The sequence below is a fragment of the Microtus ochrogaster genome, linkage group LG4 (genome assembly GCF_000317375.1).
Source record: "Microtus ochrogaster isolate Prairie Vole_2 linkage group LG4, MicOch1.0, whole genome shotgun sequence".
NCBI lineage: Eukaryota > Metazoa > Chordata > Mammalia > Rodentia > Cricetidae > Microtus > Microtus ochrogaster.
This window is the reverse complement of record NC_022030.1, coordinates 57,063,498-57,084,955: the sequence shown is the minus strand read 5'-3', so window position 1 is coordinate 57,084,955 and position 21,458 is coordinate 57,063,498. Positions and strand designations below refer to the sequence as shown.

Sequence of the window (21,458 nt, the reverse complement as noted above, 5' to 3'; positions counted from 1 at the left end):
ATGCAGGTGTGTGTGCATGCAGGTGTGTGCATGCAGGTGTGTGTGCAGCACTGAGGCTGTGTGTGTGTGCATGCAGGTGTGTGTGCATGCAGGTGAGTGTACACGAGTGGGTGAGTGTGTGAGCACATGTGTGTTGCATGTATGTGTATGATAGAAATATGGTCCCAGAATGCCCTACGGTCTTCCCCCAGCCCAGAAGACCTGAAGCACAGTTCAGGGCTACAGGGGCAGGACAGGCTGTGGAGAGCAAGCCTTCTGGGGGGGGGCTCCAAATCTACTCCAGGAAGGCAGCAGGCAGGCCCAGTCTGGGAGTATGGTCCCCGGGAATAGGATAAGATTATGCAGGAAGGCGACTATCAGCTCCTAGACAGATGTATGCACTGGACAAAGGACAGACGGACATCTGGCCCTCCTGGCTCTCCTCACCCCACTGCTCCCAGCAGGGGCATGCTTCAGAAACATCTTCACCTGGGAAGGTGGAGGAGAAGGGAAAGAAGGATGGACGAGTTTGGGGAGCTAAGGTGAATCAATCAATGTCTGCATCCATTCACCAGGCGACCACGCTTAAGCTGGGGTCTCTTGCTGGCCTCCAATGCTGGCCCAATGCAGCATCCGGGAGACCCTGTCTGCATGCTCTTTCTGCTCCCAAGACAAAGGAGCCCGAAAGGGGGACAGGGAGGCACACAGTCAGGGCTCAGAGGCATCAACAGTGATAACAGCAGAGGGGACCACGTGACAAGCTCAGAACCAAGCACCTATACACCAATGGCCAGGCTAATACTGAGTCCCTGGAAGGGGCTCCCTGGGAATTGCATCCATGTCAAGGAGAGCTATGAGCATGACAGGTTCATGTGTGACACCTCTGGGCAGTCCACGGCCACATAAGGACCCATCTTCGTCAGTGGGTCAGTCTCAAAATAATGTAAGCTCTCAGCCTGACAGAAGTACTGGGGGCCGCAGGGTCTGTGTGCCTCTCGAATACAGCTCCTGCTGTGAGGCAGGGGAGTGCAGGGCTGGAAGTCCAGGGGTTCATTCGGCACACTACAGGGGACTGTCGAGAGTGACCCACGGAGTTCTCTACAGAAGAGTGTCTGCAGAGTAACCCAGGTGCTCATTGCACAAGAGAGCTGTGCGGAGGGTCTGTGGAGTTTCCTACATGAGTGAGTGTGGGCAGAGCAATGGACACAGATGATCCGTATTCCCCTTTAAACCAGGCAGTTCACTTCTATGATGAGTGAAACGACCTTCCCTGACTCCCAAGCCCTCCGCCCCACAGGGAACCTTCCTGGATAGGAGGCAGCCCCCACCCCTGGGCCTTCCCACCCTGGCATCCTATAAGGAACACCTGTGGACACTCAGAGGTTCCCAACCTTAGTTCAGACAGAGGGGGCTCTGAGGGAGGAAGGGAGAGGAAAGATCTGAAGAAGTCTTTGCTTTCATATCAAAGTCTGACCTCACTGGTCCAGGGGTAGAGAGCACAGAACCAACATCAAAGAAAGCTTGCTGCCGAACCCCCCACCCCCACCCCCTGCCAGCAATCAAAGCAACACACAACTAAAGCCTCAGATAAGCGTCAGTGACAGCTGTCAAGACGGGAAACTAGGGAGTGAGAAGTCAGGGCCTCACCCTCAGCCGGCTTTGCCTCGGCTCACCAGGCAAGGGGAATCCAGTTTGAGCCAGCAGGGCTGGAGGGCATCCAGCTCTGCCCTTACTACGTCCCTGTGGGAGAGGCTTTGGACACAAACAGTTTCAAGAAAGGAGAGAAGAGGGAACAAGGAGTCTGGAGTGGAAGACATGGTGTCCTCTTTACCCAGAAAGCCAGTCTTGTCAGAGAACTCTAGAAGTCGCCTTGTTCCTTTGCGGACACTAGCCCCAATCACTCATGTCACCCACACAGGTGCATGGGTGGAAAAATTCACCCCAACTTCAAGAAAAACTATCCTGAAGCTGGACAGTGGTTGCACATGGCTTTAATCTCAGCACTCAGGAGGCAGAAGCAGGCAGATCTGTGGGTTTGAGGCCAGCCTGGTCTAACGGAGCAAGTTCTAGGACAGCCAGGGCTACGCCGAGAAACCCTGTCTGTCTCAAAAGAACCAAAAAGAGAAAAATGAAACATCACCCATTCCCGTTTCTCAGCCCATAACTACAAGGGTTCTCCTGGGTACCAGACCCCCATTGTAGGCCTCCTCTCTCTAACCGTCCACCAGAGGGGCCTCACTCAGCAGTGTTTACCAGACAGCGATGACAGCAGATGGGGAGTCCCACCCACGGGTACCAAGAGGTGACTGTGGCTAGCATTGGTTTGTTCCTCTGAGCAACGGAAGGTTACTGGACGCCTGCCCACCTTAGGGAAGATGTTCAGCCAAGCACTGGCTGAGGCACCTGTTTCTCTTCTCCTGTTGGTTGTGCCACTAGCTAGAGGCTCTAAACTCATCTGAGGCTATTTTCTGCCCTGGGGCTAGGGCAGAAGCAGTGACTTACAGGAAGTCTGTAAATATGCACCAGCCTTTAGTGGTCCCAAAGGCCAAGCAGAGCAATAAAGAGGCCGATTTGTTTTCATCGGAGAAATGCTGAAACTTAATCCCTGAGCAAGTTGACCCTGCAATGGCTGCACCTCCACCCACAGCAGAATTAGCCAGTGTCATTCCCCCCGCCACCCTGCCCTTCCAAGACGCCCAAGCTGCTCCCCTGGGGCTGGTAATGGGAGGGGGACAAAGGCAGCTGTGGCTCCAGCTTGCCGAGGCAGGCCTCTCCTACCCTGCCACTGGTCTGCAAGGGTCTCCATGATACAGGCACAGCCGTGGGCTGACAGGCAGGTTTCCTGTTTTAACTCAGGTCCTTGTTCCTAGGGTTCCAAATCTCAAAGTTGCGTGGGACAGGAGGGCAGGGTTCCCCCAGACTCCCGCTCACGTGAAGAAATAGGGAGAAGTGTTGGGATCATAGACAGTGGGTACCAGAACTCCTGCTCCATCCCTCATCTGGCTGTGCAAACACTGCTAGGAAACCTTAATCTCTGTGCTTGCTACTTCATCTGTGAAACCACTGGCTCACAGGCCATGGGCAGAGGTAAGGAAGTCCTGGCTCTTCTACAGTATCTCGCTCAGGGGGTGAACACAGTGTGGGAGCAGATTGCCCTCTGGCTGCAAATGTCAATTAGTACAGCCCTTAAGGGGGCCAATCTGTCACTGACCATCCCCCTGTGAAAGGTGGCCTGTGACTTGCACAAATAAAAACAGCACATTCCCAAGACGGCCTATGACAACTTTTCTAGAAACAAAAAAGCCAGGCTGGGAATAACCTAAAAGATCAGTTACTTAAATCTAGGTTTTCAAGAAAATACTATGAATTTTCATGAATAAAACACAGCACATAGGTATGGTAGAATATTATGCAGTTAAAAAAAAAAGAGAGAGAGAGAGACGCCTCTGATGTGCTATTTGGGAAGATCGTCATCATCTACCATTTGGTGGAAGAGTTTAGGGAAAAAGTCATTGCAATCCGCACAATGGCTACAGATCCTAAGTGACCTGGCCCCCATAGATGGGACGTATTCTATCACAGCCTCGATTTAAGCCACAGCAGCCCCCACTTATGATCCCCAGACATCCGGGCTCCTGGCCCAGGACTTCTGCACTTGTTATCCCCATCACCTGGAATGTTCTTCCCTAGTTATATACCTGGGCAGCTCAATCCTCCTCCAGTCTTTGCTGTGCGCTTAGTAAGACCTGTGTTTAAATTCCTAACCGCCATGCCAGCTGCCAATCCCAATCACTCTTTCCCAAGCAGAACTCAAGTTTCTCTTGTCTCATAACATACTGCAATACTGTCTTACATGCCTTTTTATCCTGTGCCTTTAATTCTGGGTGTGTGCATTTGTGCAGGTATGCACGTGTGTATGTGGAGGTCAGAGGGCAACCTTGAATGCTCCTTAGATGCTGTTTATTTTTTCTTTTTCTTTCTTTCAGTTTTTTTTTTTTTTTGAAACTTATCAAGTAGGCTGAGGTGCTTGGTCAGCAAGCCCCAGGACTCCTCCCATCTCTGCCTTACCATGTTGGGATCACAAGCACATGCCACCATCATGCCCGACATCTACATAGGCTCTGGGGGTCAGATGCAGATCCTCACGGTTCTGCAGGCACTTTATTGAGCCATCACCCTAGTCCCTGATTTTCTTTTAAACCATCTGCCTTCTTCCACCAAAACACAAGCCCTGGGCTCTTGTTTCCCTCACTGTCTTGTCCTCAGCAAACAGGGAATCAAGGGGCCGGCATATGCAGGCCCTCAACAAATGCCTGGGGACTGAGGGTACAATGCTACTGAGGGCCCAGGTGCCACCCACCACATGTGATCTGTGCTCCCTCCCCTCCTCCACTCAATACAGTCAGTGGGCTCAAGGGTGACCTAGAACCATGCCTTTTCTCGTCTATATTCTGACATGTGGTATTTGGAGGGGCTGTGACCAGTGCTGGAGTGCAGACCCAGCCTGGGAAGTGAACCCCAAGAGATGAGCCACCCCGGAGGGGGGGGGTGCAGCCTGCATTAGGACAGTGGGAGCCAACACTGGACAAGAAAGCAAAGGTCTGATTTAAAGGTCCACTTCTAGCTGGGATGTCTAGAAGGTCGTCTGACTCACTTCCAGAGGTGTTTTACAAGGTCCCTGGGAGAGGCAAGGCTTTGTGATAAACCTCTAAGTCACTGTCCTAAGCCGGGTGTTTTCCTTCTCTCCATTTTGAAGATGGGACTATTGATGCTCAAAGGCTAAGCACCTTGCCAAGGGCCAACAAAAGGCAAGAGGCAGAGCTAGGACTTGACCAGAGCAGCCCGAACCCCAAGCCCATGCTAGCACCTATCCTCAAGGCCCTGCCCGCCTAGGGACTGACCCGTCCTGAGACCCTTCCCCCATAGGACACTAGGAGACACTTCCACATTCCTGAGAGAACCAGTCTGTTGCTGAAGCCCATAAGCTTCATGGGGAGGTCTGGCAGGAAGGGGCGTGGAAAGGAAAGGAGGTTAGAAAAGATAAATCACCCATGGGCAGCCTGGGAAGTGGAGGGAGGGATGGTATCCAGGAAAGCACTGATCCTCTGCCAGACCTAGATCCCTTGAAACAATTTCCCCAACACAGCCCCCAAACTGTCAGTGGGATAGAAAGCAGGCCAGAAGACCGGTCTGGAGAGCGAGGCTCTGCAGCAGGAAGGACAACTCTGTAGCATGAATCCCCAGGAGGCGGGGGTCAGACAGCAGCTCCTTGATGAAGCTGCTGGGGAGACAGGTACCCAGAACAGGGCCGGACAGTCAGCAGTGGAGCTGCTTACAGCGAGGCCGAGGGCAGACACTCTGCACCAGCCTCGGGTGTCACCCCAGGCTAACATTCAGGACAGGGAGTGAGGCCAAGGATCCCCAAAGCAGGGACAGACACCCCAGTGCTGAGAAGCATACTCCAGAATCTAGAAAGAACACCCTCCCCACTGAGGGTCTGGATTCTAAGGCAGTATGAAGCCCTTCCGGGGGTCAACAGTCACTAGAGCTGGCTGGTAACAATTGCGGTGGCCCAGGTAAATCTGAGGGCCCAGTGACAAAACCGTGGGTGCGATCCTAGAACATGTCTACGCTGTTCCCCTGTTAGACAGTCTGCCAGCCAAGAGGTCAAGGCTTGCTCCGCTGTGATACCATCCAGCTCTTAGTCTCCTAGAAAAGGGATCTCTGAAAGATGGAAATCTAAAGAGAGAAAGCCCTGTACCTTGAACAGCAGGGAGGCAACAGGACCCAGGTGTGGCTGAGGAAGCATGAACCTGAGCAAGCACGCTGAGCAGCACACAGCATCTGTACCTCCCCCTCTCAACCCCCACCCCGCCCTCGTTCTATTCGCCCTTACCTCACACAGATCTAGCGAGCATCCACTAAAGACTCAGCCTTAAGGAAAGCCGGGCTGACGTGATTGCTTGTAATTTCTTTTTCTAAAAAGGTTTTCCTCCTGCCTCAGCTACCACACCTGGCCTTGAGTGCTTTTCTTAACCTCAGCTTTCTAGACTTTGATCAGTGTCCCTGACTTTTAGATCTGAGAAATGACGCTATATTCACTGCTAGAGCCCAGCCCCTGTCATGAAGCCAACTGCTCTGAGTCAGGCGTCATCCCCTGGCCAGGACCCTTCCCCATTTGGCTGTGGGTTCAGGATGGCTGGAAAACTTATGTGACACCCCTATTCCTGTCCCCAAGCATCCCCAGACTTGGCTTGCCAAACCTCAGGACTAATTGCCTACTACTTGTAGTAAGTGATTAATTAAGAACTGAGGGAAGAGAGGGAAAAAAGAAAAGGGGAGAGGGAGGAAGGATGGAGGAGGGGAGGCGGATGAAGAGAGGATGAGGAAGGGAAGGGTGGAAACAGTGGAGGGTAGAATAGAAGAACAGAGGGAAAGGGGGATGTGAGGGGGATGATGGGAGAGGGGAGGATAGACAGGAAGCATATTTAGTAGGTCAGAAAAGCATGTGATCAATGGCAACTTAAATCCCATTCTTAGTTATGGATGAGGACATGGTACCCTAGGCCGGGGCCAGGTCACTTACATTCATCTCCAGGTCTGGCAGGAAAGGAAGGGGAGCAGGGCCTGAGGGGACAGAGAACATGTTCCTTGTCCCCAGCCTCCATCTGGGCACTGGGCTGCAGGCAGCAAGCTTGGCACTGCTCAGAGTGTGGCTCCAGCCTTCCACCTCCTCCCGATGGCAGAGATTGAGAGACCAAAGACCCATTCAGCAGGGAAGGGATCAGCTTACCACGTGCTCCGGACGCAGACTGCTGCCCAAGCCTGGCAGCAGCAGTGCAGGGCAGGCCAGTCGAGGGACCAAGGGCATCGGGACAGGGCCAGCCAGCCCCAGCCCACGGGGAGCAATGCTAAGCAGGTGGCTGGCAGATGCTGGGTCATGGGGGTCACAACAATCTTGTGTTTGAATTCACTGATTGGCCCAGCATATTGGAGACGACTCTTCTTTAAAGAGGAACCCAGAATCCTCCCAGAGGCCATTTCATGACTATACACGTCACCGTCACTGCAGGTACCCACATCTCTCAAATACCCACGCAGCACTCACATCTCAGGGTCTTTCTACCCAAGGGAGCCAGGAGGACAGCTCGGGGACTAAGGAACAACCAGAGAAGCTACCAGGTTACCTGAGAAGTCTCCAGATCTGCTGACAAGGGACTCAAGAGCCACAAACCTACAATCTTCCGAATCTACAGGCGACTTGCCCACCCTCCCAATGGTGCCCAGCAAGCAAGAAAGTTCTAGAATGTCCATCACCTCCTCTCTCCCTAGCGTTAGGAAGAGCAAACTTTCTATGCCCTTTAAGCACACACATATACACACAAACATGTGTACATATGTGCCCATGCACACCGCACAAACACAAACCTGCCACGGACACACATGTGCACACACACAGTGATGGCCAGGCAAGGGCTGACAAGGTGAGCTGCCAACTCTGAACTGATGTCTGAATTTACCAATACTTTGGATCTTCCATCATGTTAGAGTAACCCGAGAAGAAATGGAACTGGCCTTAGCATCATGGGGACAGGGCAGTGCAGAGTAGAGAAAAATGGCAGAGGTGAACAAAACCAAGTGGCTTTATAATCACCTCCTACATGCTCCAGCTAGGCCTAGAGGTGACAGACAGTGCTCAGCCAATGGAGTCTGGGGGGTTAACCAAAACCATCCAGCACCCAGAATGTGCTATCGTCCTCACAGTCCACCACCAGCAGCACCATCCTTCCTTAGAGCTGTCCCCTTAGGAATCCAGTTCCCTTAACTCAGTCATAAGGAACCTGAAGGCTGGGGGAGGGTAACTCTCCAGACATTGGAGGCAAGTGTCCTAGTCCCAAGAGAGCGTCAGATGTAGATGATTCCCATAGAGAAGAGGGGAAAGGGACAGGGGCTTCTCAGCAGGACAGGACTCATAAAACCCCATCTTTGTCTTATCTACTCCAGCATGGCTGCCACAGACAGAGTCCTGCCAACATAGCACTTAACAAACACTTTGCTTCTGGCACCGACCCTCCCTGACTCTGAAGCACCACTCCTAGGTGGAAGGTCCTGTTATGGTACCTGTTTTACAGACAAGTGCCATCAATGAGAGAGACACTTCTAGATGAAGCCCCTCACTAGGGAAACTAGGATGAACAGAAGCCTATTCCTGTCCTCGGTGGACAGATACCTTGAGCAGGGAGCATGCTTGACTGGAGGAAGCCATGTGAATGGGGATGTTTGTTATTGCAGATTCTGCTGGCCTAGGCTGACTGATGCAACCATTCTGCCATTTCTTTCCCCCATGGAACTCAAGAGTTGAGGAGATAAATGAGTCAGGACCATCTCATCCTCTTTTTAGCTCCCAAAGAAAACACTGGTTGAGCTCAAAATGAGAAGAAATGCTGTCTACGCCAACATCCTATTTCTTTCTTTTAATCTTTATTTTATTTTCTGTGTATGGATGTTTTTCCTGCATGTGTGTATATGTACCATCTGTGTGCCTGGGGCCTTCAGAGATCAGAAGAGAGTATCAGGGCCCCTGGAACTGGAGTCACAGACACTGTGAGCCACCATTTGGATGCTGGGAATTGAACTCACATCCTCTTATGGAAGAGCAGCCAGCATGCTCAATCACTAAGCCAACTCTCCAGCCCCCCTACATCCTATTTCTATGCGAACTAAAAGTGAAGACCCACAGGAAGAGGTCATCAGGGATGTCCAGGACCCTTAGCCCAGATCTTCCTCTCTATCTCTCTGGGTCATTTCTCTGTGTCTTTCTCCTCATTTGTTAACTGTTTGAGGCATCTTCCCCTCCTCTATCCTCCTCCCATCTCTCTCTCTCTCTGTCTCTCTCTGTCTCTCTCTCTCTCTCTCTCCCTCCCTCCCTCCCTCCCTCCCTCCTTCTCTCCTTCCCTCCCTCTCAAAAAAGTCATTCCTTCGACAAGCTCAGCCCAGACCAGGGACTCCTGACTGTAGATGAGAGACTCTCCTCGGCTGAGACAGAGAAACTGAAGAAGGATTAGAACTCTCCCCTGAGAAAATACATGGTTTTCCTCAGAGCCCAAGAACATAAAAGTTTGGGCATCAAAACCAAATCCCTTGCCACCTACCCTGGGTACCTTACACAAGCACAACCCAGAAGTGACAGATAACAGCATCCTTGCCACCCCCATTAGACATGAGATGAATTTCCTTCTCCCTTCACCCTGGCTTCCAGTCTGAGAATCTGCTTCCATGCCCTGGTCCCCAGTCCTAACTCCCATTAGCTAATGGCCAAGAAGTCAGAGGACAGCAAGTGGAGGGCACCGGGTCAGCTCGACTTCCTGGCTCTTCAGCTCTTCAGGAGCAGAGGCCACCCCACCCTGCTACTGGAACTTGCTTCAGAAAGTGGTGTCTTGGAACCCTCTGGGAGAATTTGGACACTGCTCTGTGCAGCATAGACAAAAACAAAGTCCTACCCCCACCCCCATCCAAGAGGTGCTGGGACCTGGGCACGGGGACTCAGAGCTCGGGCCAAAGAACTAATGGGACTCCTGGATGCTCCAACTGTGGTGTGAGCCAGGGCCAAGCTGACTGGCTCCACACCAACCCAGAGGGAGGTGGAGGCAGCTTCAAGGAGGAGGGCAGCGGGGGCCAGACAGCTCTCCACCACAACCCAGGATTCTCACTTCTCCCTACCCAGAAAACTGAGCCGGGATGTCCAGCTGCATGGAACACAGAAAGTTCCATCCTACACATGATGGGTTGAGCCATCCCCTCTGGGCCACAGGCTTCACAGTGCAGTGGCTGAAGAAAGAATCGGTTATGGCAAAGGGAAGCCACTGAGGCAGGTCCTGCATAAAGAGAAGATCAGGATCCAGACACACAAAGGGGGACACATGTGGACACTGGGCAATGGCAGAGTCTACACACTGAGAAGACATGCCTCAGGGACACCAGCCCTGGCCTCAAAATCCAGAACCATGAGAGCAAATGTCTGTCCATTAGGGCCCACCTGTGGTGCCTTCAGATGGTTACCCAAGACAGCAAGGACCAGAGACCCCCAGGAAGAAGTCCCTGAGATGGCAGGTACTTCTCTCCGTGGCCATTGTCCCTGGACAGAGCCTACTTCCAATACGGGCTTCCTTCTTTTTCCTCTCTTCCCTCACTGCCTCCTCCTCCCAGCCTAAGCACAGATGAACCACGTGTTCCCCACAACCAAGGTGACAAGCAGTCTAAGCAGTCCCGTTTCCTCCTCTTAACCATTACACACACACACACACACACACACACACACACACACACAGTCCTTTACCCTCTGGGTCCCAGGATAGAGAGCCTCCCACAGAAAGGCCCCCAGACGAGGACAGGACTGGAACACAATCCATGCTCAAGCTTTGGGCTAGCCTTGGGGTCTCCAGGCCCAGTGGGAATGCAGCCCAGGGCCAGGCCACAAGACACACACACAGTCAGAGCACAAGGCAGCCATTTCCCGGCAACTGTTCCACCCTAGGCCGTCAGGTCAGGCAGGGAAGGGGACAGCAAACCCCTAATCTGCTCCTCTACGGGCAAAGGGCCAGCTTCTCTGCCTGCATATAGTAGCCCCTCTGTCCTGATAAGACCAGCTGACCTCGTTACTGGCCCAAGGTCCTGCCAGCTCCATCCCCTGCTAGGGAAGCACATCATGGAGTGAGGGCTGCAGAGCCAGCCAGGGCCTCCCTCATCTGTCCTGCCTGTCCTCTGAACCTGCTACTCCAGGTTCCCCTCAGACCCTAACTCTGTTCCTCTTCCTTCCCTCGAGCTGGCTCCATCCATCCTTCCAACCCTTAATTATTCTACCTTTGATTCTCTTGGCACGTTAGCGCTCACGAAATATTTTTACACTTATCACCGCATCGACTCTGGACCAGGGAGAAATGGCGAGGCATTAAAAATTCCTTCAAATTGCCAAGTGTTCTTGTTAAAAATGCAAACTTCCCCCCTAGGGAAACAAGGAGGCTGATGGCAGCAGCTGCAGAGACAATTCATTCGTTCCTCTGTTCCACCCCACACCCAGGCCCCTCAGCCACTCAGAAGATGAGAACTGGGGGACAAGGATCAGAGTGGGAGAAGAAGGCCCTCTGAGAGGGTACAAGGGCAAGCCACCAACCTGGCGGTGCCACGCATAAATGCACTGCCGTGGAACCCCTGAATTCTAATCTAGCCTCCCTCCTCCGGTCTGTCTGACATCTGCTCATGGCTGCAGCATGGCTTCCAGGTCAGAGCCCTACAGGATGCCTGGGCAAGGGCAACAGAGGAGAGCGGAGTAGAGGGAAACAGGTGAGAGACCCAGGCCATGTTCTCCCTCCTCGGTACCACTCCATCACCAGAGCAAGCCCCAGCTGGCTTTGGTGTGGAGAGAGGTTGTCGCTGGTGTCCTTTTTTTTTTTTTTTTTTTTTTTGGTTTTTCGAGACAGGGTTTCTCTGTGGCTTTGGAGCCTGTCCTGGAACTAGCTCTGTAGACCAGGCTGGTCTCGAACTCACAGAGATCCGCCTGCCTCTGCCTCCCGAGTGCTGGGATTAAAGGCATGCACCACCATCGCCCGGTATCGCTGGTGTCCTTGAGAGAGCACAGCCTGGGTCTGAGGAGCAAGTCATGGTCCCATCTTCCAGAAGACCTCAGTTACCCCAATTCTGAAGACAGATGCAGGGAACCCTCCAACCTGCTCTAACATCCTGCCTTCCTGTGGCTGAATCAGAAAACAAGCCAAGGGCCAAACCCAAGGTGGCATTGCAAGGCTTTGTGCTCAATCTAGCAAGCTCATTTTCAGAGATTCTGCCCCTCAACCTCCTACATATTCCAAGAGCCAAAAAAACCAATGGACCGGCCACAGAACTCTCCAGAGCACACCTGACTGCAGCTGAGCAGGAAATACACTGTGTTTTCAGGCACGTTAAGTAGGCACAGACACCGTAGCCGCTCTGCAGCATTTTTCCCCCTTTTGCATCTTGAAACGCCACATTGAGTTCTCAGACATTTTCGCTGGATCCTTATATATACTATTAGGTCCCCAAATACTTCATCTACATATCCCTGTTCTGGCCTCTACAAATACAGACACAGCCTGGAGACACCTGAGGGCAGGTTCCAAAGAGACAGAACAGGTACTTCTAGCTGCACTTATAGCTACCCCTTCTACAAAGACCCCAGAGGACCAAGCTTCCTCAGGCCAGGGCTGCTCAGTTTGGTGACAGCCTGGCACTCGTGGGTCACCTACCCTCCATGCCATCCTCACGATGTCCATTGAAGTTGTCGTAGGAATCCCATCGGATGAGGGGGTCCGAGGTGTTATAGTCTACAGATACGCTAGGCCCGTTCTCCAGGTGTTCCATGCCTGTGGGGAGCCAGCAGGGGACAGAGGGGACAGGAGGAAAGAGATGAGCAACTAGTGAAGCAAAAGACCAGTGAGCTCCTCTATGGGCCATCCCCCAGGAACCGTTTGCTATATTGAATGTCTGGAATGGGACAATGACTTGGGTTACCTGAAGAATCCAGGAGTTAGGGCCAGGTTATAGGGGCAGATTAACACAGGGCACTGATAAAGAAAGAACCTCCCCCCACCACACACACACACCCTAGAGAGAGAGCATGCCTGCATCCACTGGGTGGCTGCTCCTATAATATCTATAGTCCTGGAGCAGGAGCAAGGGTTGGAGAAGGGATAGGGGACAGGCTTGTCCTGGACCACCTGTAAGAGGGGACAGCAGGGAAATCACAGGCCGGACATTGAGAGGACTGCCCCTGCCCCCACTTAAGATGCTTCCTGTTCCAGACAGACAGCCATAAGAACGGGCCAGTCTCTTTTGCAACCTCAGAGTCAGTACAGCCAGTTGCCAGGCCATCCAGGGTAGCCTATGGTCCTGGCCTGGCAGTCCTTTCTTTAGTCTGCTCAAGGTCTCTCTGCCAGTACCCTAACTTCATCTCCTCCCATTCTGTTCTCAAATAAGATAAAGAGCAACTGCTCTCCATATTTAGAGTCAAGAGGAAGAAAGGTTATTATTAAACTGGCCTTCAGGTTGAGCCACTTTGGTTCATAAATACCCACAATCCACCCAACAGCTCGGAATGTGCTCTGGCTGTCCCTTCCATCTGCCAAGGCCCTCAGTCTCTGAATATAACAAGATGGTGACCTAGGGGGACCAGAACAGTTTCGTCAACTCAGCGCCTCACTGTCTGCATTTATTTTTGTTATATTGAAGTTAAGGAGCTGGATCAGGTTTAGCTGGAAGTCCACTCTGACGCCCTGGTCCTGTACCTTGACCCACCTCTAAAGTACCATCATGTTTGTAGAGCTGACCAGTGGGAGGATGCTGAGAGTGAGGTGGGCACAGGCAAGGCTGCAGGGAGAGGGCTAGAACGTCGTCTGTACCTTGAATTTTCTCTGGCCCATAGGAAAATACAAACTCCACTTTGCCGTAATCAGGAAATCGATCATCTAAAAGAGAAAGAAAGGAGAAAATGGGGATCCCATACCCCTAAAGAGAAAAGTTTCTTATAGAAAAGAATGCAGCCATATGTGTATATATGGTTAATAATATAATACACACAATCTTTTACACAGAGGAAGTTGCATGTGCATAGGGAAAGAATATTTTGAGACAGGTTCTCAGGAAGTCCAGGCTGGCCCCAAACTCACTATGTCATTAAAGATAGACTTCAACCGTTTGCCCTCCAACTCTTGAGTGTTGAAATCATAGGTGCAGGGGATCAAACCTAGGGCTTCACACTAGGCCAGCACACGACCAATGGAGGAACAGACCCAGCCCAGTCACACGTCTGGAACTGCAGGCCACAGCCTTACCAGAGCTCCACTTCGTGAGGCAAGCCCAACCTTTTCAGTCCCGACTACATTAGTCCACCTTCAAGGCTCTATGTCACAGTCTGTATTTGCAACACTATCTCCAGGCTCTAAGTAAAGCCTGCTTGATTCACTGCTATGACGGTAAATTATTTGTCTCCTGTTATTCCCTCTTTTTTTTTTTTCTTTTCCTACAGGGTCATACTGGGTTTGAACTCTCTCCCGTCTCGGCCTCCTGAGCACCAGGTTTACAGACATACTCTTCCACACCCAGCCTCCTTTCTTCTTAAATCTGGGTAGGTTGTTATTTATTCCACTGATTCCCTCCAGTACCGTGCTGGATAGTTTGATGCCAAAGCTCAACACGAGCTAGACTCACTGGAAAAGAGGGAACCTCATTTGAGAAAATGCCACCATAAGGACAGACTGTAGGCAAGCCTGTAGGGAATTTTCTTAATAGTGATTGATGGGGAAGAGCCCAGTCCATTGTGAGTGATACCACCCCTGAGAAGATGGTCCTGGGTTCTATAAAAAAGCAGGCTGAGCAAGCCATGGGGAACAAGTCGTAAGCAGCACTTCTTCATGACCTCTGCATCAGCTCCTGCCTCTAATTTCCTGCCATTTTGGAGTTCTTGTCCTGACTTCCTTCCATGATGAACAGTGATGTGGAAGTGTAAGCCAAATAAACCCTTTCCTCCCCAAATTGCCTGGGTCGTGGTGTTTGATGACAGCACTAGTCACCCTAACCAGGACAGATACTGTGGCTACATTTCTGTTTGTAGGTCTATCAGTCCTCAGTTGTTCTCCATGACTGATTTTTCTATCACTTGGCAATGAGCCAAGGAAATTATAAGGCAATGTCCTACTTGCTCTTCGTATAACCAAACTCCACATCCTGCAGGAAGTAACCCAAAGGACACTCAAAAAAATGAAATTTGGCAAATGGATGTGTTTCCTTTTATAGAGTTTGAAAACTTAAAATATGTACACCATACTATAGCTACACAGTTAGTATTTCAATAGGCAACTGCCTTGAGTTCTGAAAAGGCTGATTCTGTAATTATACATTTCTTAGACATTATGGTCATCATGGGGATACCTGTACAAATTAAGACTGACAATGCTCCAGCATAGGTCTCTAGTAAAATGAAAATAGTTTTTCTGCGTATTACAACATAAAGCATATTATAGGTTTACCACAAAGTTCTACAGAGCAAACAGTTACAGAAAGATCTAATCACACTCTAAAAGCTATGCTTAATAAACAGAAAGGGGTAAAAAAGGCCCCCAGAGATAGACTGTGCAATTTATTAATTTTAAATTTCTTAAATGCCATTGAGAAAGGAATGACAGTTGTGGTGAGACATTGGACAAGAGAAATAAAACTGATGAATTAAATTAGCCTATGTACTTTAAGGATGGATTGACCTCAGAATGGAAGCCAGGACATGTATTACACTGGGGAAGAGGTTTTTCTTTTGTTTCCACAAGAGAAGAAAAGTTATGGGTACCATCAAAATTGATAAATACTAGATTCAAACAGGAGAGACCTCTTGATTAAAAGAGACGATAGTTCATCAATCACAGTGGCCATTCAATCTAAACTAACTTATAAGACTAACAAATGCTTTTCATTTGATCAGATATAACCTGCCAAAAAGGAAAATTCCAAATGTTAGGGTTGGGACAGGATTTTATTTTTGTCTTTCCAGGAGAATAAAGGCATCCAATTAAGAAATCTAAGGAACACTGGACAAGGCAGACATCTGAAGAAAAAGGACGAATCATCCGGAGGAAATGTCTCAAGAAGAGCAAATTGGCCTAATGGTATATCACAGGATATAATTTCCAACAGGATAAAATTTCATTAATCTTCCCAAATGTTTGTTTCTGCTGTTGTCTACAGACATATAAGATAAATGATCTTCTTGTACTCCCAGTGTGATTAAAAATTCAAGCTGGCTTTGGAATTGGAGCATGGCTCTCTCCTTCTCTAAACCCAAGTGTGCTTCTTAAAGAAAAATCTAAAATCTCTGTCTCATGTCAGGAGAACTACCTGGTATGGAATAGAAGAAAAGCCAATTATAAAGGACTATTCTATCATCACTAATCTCATAATCCTTTGATTTTATTTTGACTTTTGAAAACTTTTCTTAAGGTATAAATATTATCTTAGAGTTTGTAAGGTTAATATATATATATTTTTTTAAAAACTTTCTGTCATGATATTAGTGATCATATTGAGTACTAACTAATTCTAGAAAAAGGCTTCATCTAGCTTTCTGTACATGATTTCAGGTTTGAGTCTCTATCAGGTAACTAGGAATTAAGTTTGTATACTCTGGATGTACCTAACAAAAGGTCCTTTAACCTTTCCAAGATCTGCTGCATCTGACACATAAAACATTTAAGTTTTCAGCATTGAACCATGGCCATTCCTAACAGTGACCTCTGAAGTCTCTAAAAGGATGATGGGACCCCACAACAACAATTCCACATGGATGGGTAATACCACTAAGCTGACAAACACCACCCAAAGATCAGCTTTGGATGCAAACTGCTCAGGACAATTTCAAGGTGGCTAGCTGAGGTGGTCCAGCCTCAGGCACTACTCCAGCCAGGATTTCAGATAGGCCCTACACTTGCCCATTACACAGAGACTGGCAACAAATGATACAGCTAGATCTCCCAGACTTGACCATTATCTCAATTCTCTCAGGGTCCCCTAGAGATGCTGTTGTCCCCCCCCCCATCCCAGATAACAAGAAAAATCTAGAGAACATAATGCCCACATTCCCAAGAGGCGAGGTAGATAATTTTGGGTCATTCAGTGGATTATTTATCACTGCTTAGAGGGGTTCGCTACAAGTTGTTATTGGTAATGGCCAAGAAAAAAAGCTGAACAAAGGAGATTAGACCAGGGATCTTTATCTGTAAACAAAAGGAGAGAATATAGAAATGATGGGATAAAGGGGTGGATTACCGAATCTACTCTTAAACCAAAAAAGTAACCACTAGCCTTAAATGTTTTACATTGGTGTGGATTTTTGTATATTGATACAAATTTAAGGTTAGTTTTGTTATACTGTATATATGTTTCTATTCTTGTTTAAGATATTTTTGTATATTGATACAAATTTAAAGTTATTTTTGTTAGAACACACTATACATATGTTTCTACTCTTGTTTAAGGTATTGTACCTATGCAGCTCATTTAACAGAGTAATGTGCATTTCTAGTCCTTGAAAGTTATTATTACAAACTATCTAGGATAATAAAGAAATATATGTTAGTAGTTAGTTAGTAGTTATTACAATCAAATTTGTAGTCATGTTAGGTATGTTTTCAAGGTCAAACAGGTGGACTTCAAACATTTCATAGGCCTATAGAATATGGCATTTAAGATGTTTTAATAATATAAGATTATTTATGACAATGAGACATGTCTGTTCCTGGCAACACTAATCTACTTCAGAGAAGATGATGGGCATCTAAGAAACTCCATATGGAGTTTGCTTTCTTGGCAGCAAAAGTTAGCCACTGGGCAAGAAAATGCCCTTGCCTTGACTGCTGACAGTTTGCTGTTCTAATTGGACAAGCAGGACACAAAAGAAAGTAACAAACTTTGCCAAGACAAAGTGGAACAGTTCTTCAAAATTCCTGCTTCACAGAAACATCTGTCCAGTCATCTAGGCCTGTAGGTTGAAGATGGATGCCCAGAGTTGCAGAAGAACCTTGGGTGAGTGTCCAGGCAGCCAGCTGTTTCTGTCAATTCTATAGTTTTGGAAGTTGTCTGTTCTGCACTTTCTGTTTACACAAGTAACATTATATCCTTCTTGGGTCACTGATGAATTGAAGGCTAGATAGTTATAGTTTTCATTGTTACCAAATTCAGAAAAGTAACTCATAAAAGAGATGTAAAGTGTATCAGGTTGAGAGACATAAAAGGATAGTTTTGGGTTAGTAATACAAGTTAGGATAGACAGTGAATTAGGTACCAAACTTTGGACTCACCAAGATAGGATAGATAATAGAGTATTTTTTCTGAATTTGCCAAATGCAAATGGACTGGACATTATGAATGTAATTCTTCCCTGGTAATTGTTCTTATTGTACATAGTCTTAATGTCAGAGTTAAAACCTTCTCTTTTAATTTAGACAAAAGTGAGAAATGTATGATATTTTGATTACATTCTGACAATAAAGTTTGTTGTGAATCAGGAGGTGGAGCTAGCTGCTAGTTGACCAAAATTAATCATAGAGGTTTTGGAAGACTGAGGACAGACAGAGAGATAGGAAGTAGTAATAAGGCAGGATTTAAAGAGGATCTCAATTCTTTTGGATGGAGGAACAGAAGAGATAGGAGGTCAATGGTTGCTTCTCTGCCACTTCTCTGATCATTCAGGTTCTTACCCTGATATCTGACTCCCAATTTTTTATTGATAATATTTAAATAAATGCAACACTTGAGCCATGCAAGAGGAAAATGGGAGCCCCTTCCCTCCGTGTCTCCTCAACCTCTTCTTGACTTTGCTAGCTCCACCTTCCTCTCCCCTCAAGACTGATTCTATCTGTCCTGAAACTCATAGCATGCTGCTCCTCCTGTCTTGGATGCAAAGAGAGCTCTCATATAATATCCTTTCCCACCACATGGGTCAGAGTACACAGGAGAACCACCCCTCCATGAGCTGGCCCCTCCAGGCTTTCTGCCTGATCCTAGGCTGTTCAGGATCACCACCCACTACCTGTAGGAAGAGGTCTCAACAAAGATCACATCTGTTCTGTATGATATGACCTGCTATGCATGTGTTCATCTCTATGCACACCAATTCATAATTGTTTGTATACCTCCCATGAAACTGTGGACTCTCAGAGGCTTTCGCTTTGTATCTCCATGATCTAGACCATATTTGTCATGTATTAACACACAAGTGATGCTTGATGCGTGAGTGTGTAGGTGGGTGGACAGGTGAGTGGGTATGCTAACAGGTGGGTATGAATTATGATGTGGGATTCCCCGATGTATGCTGTGAATATGTTTTATTGCAATTGGTTAATAAAAAAGCTGCTTTAGGTCAATGGCTTAACAGAGTAAAGCCAGGCGGAAAATCCAAACAGAGATGTAGAGAGAGAGCAGTCGGAGTCGAGGAGACACATATAGCTGCCGAAGGAGATAGACGCCCCGGAACTTTACCAGTAAACCATGAGCTTCATGGTAAAATATAAGATAATAGGAATGGGTTAATTTAAGATATAAGAGTCAGCCAGGAATATCTTTAAGTCATTGGCCAAGCAGTGTGGTAATTAATAAAGTTTCTGTGTGGTTATTTCAGGTCTGGGCAGCTAGGAAATGAATGAACAGCCTCCGCCTACAAATGTATGATGGATGCACACACGCATTAGCAGGTGAGTAACTGTGTGGATGGATGGATGGATGGATGGATGGATGGATGGATGGATGGATGGATGGATGAATGGGCAGACAGACCAATGGGTAGATAACACCACAAAAGTGCGGGAGGATGGATGAAAGATGGTGTGTTAACAGGTGGTTAATGGAAGAAATGTGCAGATGGGTGCATCCATGAATAGAGACATTAATATGGAATACACACACACGCACACACGCATGCACACACGGATGCACTCCAGTCCTGGAGGTGATTTGGCAGAGCCTTAAGTGAATAGAAGACCCCAGCCTCCCTGACCGCAGTTCTTCCTCCTCATTGCCACCATCCCTACATGCACCCTTCCTGAGGGATGCTTGTTTTCTGCTGCAGCTGTCTCCTCAAAATTTTTTAGCTTTACCCAAACAGAGACCACATCATGTTTCACTTTGACTCCAGCACTTAATATCGAGCCCAATATTAAGATACTGTGAATGCCAGAACTCTAACACCCATTGGTCACATGGAACAAGGGAGCAAGCAGGACAAGAAGGAGACACTCTGGAGCAATCACTGGAGAAGGGTGGGGGGCACAAAACAGCCCAGCGGTTGTTGGGGTGCAGGGATGGACTGAGAAGAATTGATCTTGATCTCTATTACAACATGAACTCCAAGACCACCCAAGTCCTGCCATGATTCTCCTGTTTCCTCAAACTGGTGTCACGAGCCCCCTGAGACTTGACAAACCACATGGCTCAGGAGAGACGGCCCCTGCACCCACCACGTCATTCCACACTGGACTCCTCCCTGGCTACAGGAGCCCCATCTTGCCCATCAGGGAGCCCACCTTTGAAGGCTTCATCCAGGTCTTCCTTCCCAAAAACAACCCCCAAGTCATGGATGGCACAGGTGTGGAACTGCACCCGGAAGATGACATCACGAGCCGGGCTCCGGAACTTCTTGTGATAACACTTCAGCTGCATGGGGAGGGGCAAAGAGTGAAAGGTCAGGCCAGAGGGGTTCTCCTACCTCACTCCATTAACTGAGTCCCAAGGCTCACCCCAAACTCAAGAGAGAGAGAGATCACCAAACAAGATCTCAAAACTCTTTGGGAAACTTCCAGAACAGAAGAAGAGGGGAACAGTCTGGAATTGTGGGGAGTGTCTTGTCACCGGTCTAGAGCTAGAAGGCCACAGTGCACACTGAATGGCGGCTCCCTGAGACTGCCCCAGAGCAAACAATGAAGCTAGGAATTGAATGTCCACTCTGAGGGAGGAAGGAAGACTGCCGAGGCTGGGAGAGCATACAGACACCCACAGTTGGAAACTCAGTAACTCCCCGGAGTAGCTGCATGTCCCGTGTCCCTGGGCCAGGGTGGGAGCAGGACAAGAGAAGGGACCCTGGAGGAGGAGGGTGGAGCTCACCAAGATGTCCCCCTTTAGGAGCAGCCCTGGTTCAATGGTGATACAGATGCTGGCCTGGCTGTCTCCGGGGATGTTGCTGAGGGAGAGAGGGGATGAAGGAGAGAGAGTTCACTGAGGAAGCAGGCTCCCTTCTCCCTTCCTCCTGCCCCACCCCCACCCTCCCTCACACAGACTACTTACTAAATGCCAGATGTGTACACAGGTTGCATGGCTTGGTAGATGCGCAGAAACGGCCGGCACCCTATCAGAGAGGGGGAGGTGTGAGCTAAGAAGTAGAAACGGTTGAGGAGATGAGGGACCTAGGGAGGGGAGAGGAGGAAAAGAGGAAGAGGAAAAGGAGGCAGCAAGAACAGGAAGAAAGACCAACTTCGTTCCTAAGGTATTAGGCAAAAACTGCCTCGCCCAGTGTCTTCTGCCACTAGGTATGGGCAGATGTCAGCCCCACGTTGAGGAGGAGTAGGGTTGAGCTCTGCCGAGAGCCCCACACAAGTCCAGATGACACCACAGCATAACATACGGCTTACCACCCAAGGCTACCAAGAAGGAAATAGAGGCTGGAGGGAAGGGATGGGACAGGTACCTCCTTTAGACTCGAAGTTGGGGATGCCGTGCATGATCACGTGGTGCAAGAACAAGGGCTTGTTGTTCATTTTGATGGAGCCAGAGAGGAGGCCGCTGAAGTAGTGCACATACCTGCACAGGAATAGGGTAGCATCAGGGAAGGGCCTGGGGAGTCCTCTATCCACCCACCCATCCATCCACCCACCTACCCATCCATCCACCCACCTACCCATCCATCCACCCACCCA

At 48.9% G+C, this 21,458-nt stretch overlaps 1 protein-coding gene across 10 annotated transcripts in view; it reads right to left on the bottom strand.

Moving 5' to 3' along the window:
- Nucleotides 1-21,458, bottom strand: part of Tns1 (tensin 1) — a 230,526-nt gene that overhangs the window by 59,805 nt on the left and 149,263 nt on the right. For all 10 annotated transcript variants that reach the window (XM_026786501.1, XM_026786500.1, XM_013351702.2 and 7 more), the window contains 6 exons: nt 21,230-21,342; nt 20,830-20,890; nt 20,650-20,725; nt 20,073-20,202; nt 13,410-13,475; nt 12,258-12,374 (listed from right to left, as the gene is read on the bottom strand). In XM_026786501.1, the coding sequence (XP_026642302.1) occupies nt 12,258-12,374; nt 13,410-13,475; nt 20,073-20,202; nt 20,650-20,725; nt 20,830-20,890; nt 21,230-21,342 (563 nt within the window). The remainder of the gene's footprint in view (nt 1-12,257; nt 12,375-13,409; nt 13,476-20,072; nt 20,203-20,649; nt 20,726-20,829; nt 20,891-21,229; nt 21,343-21,458) is intronic.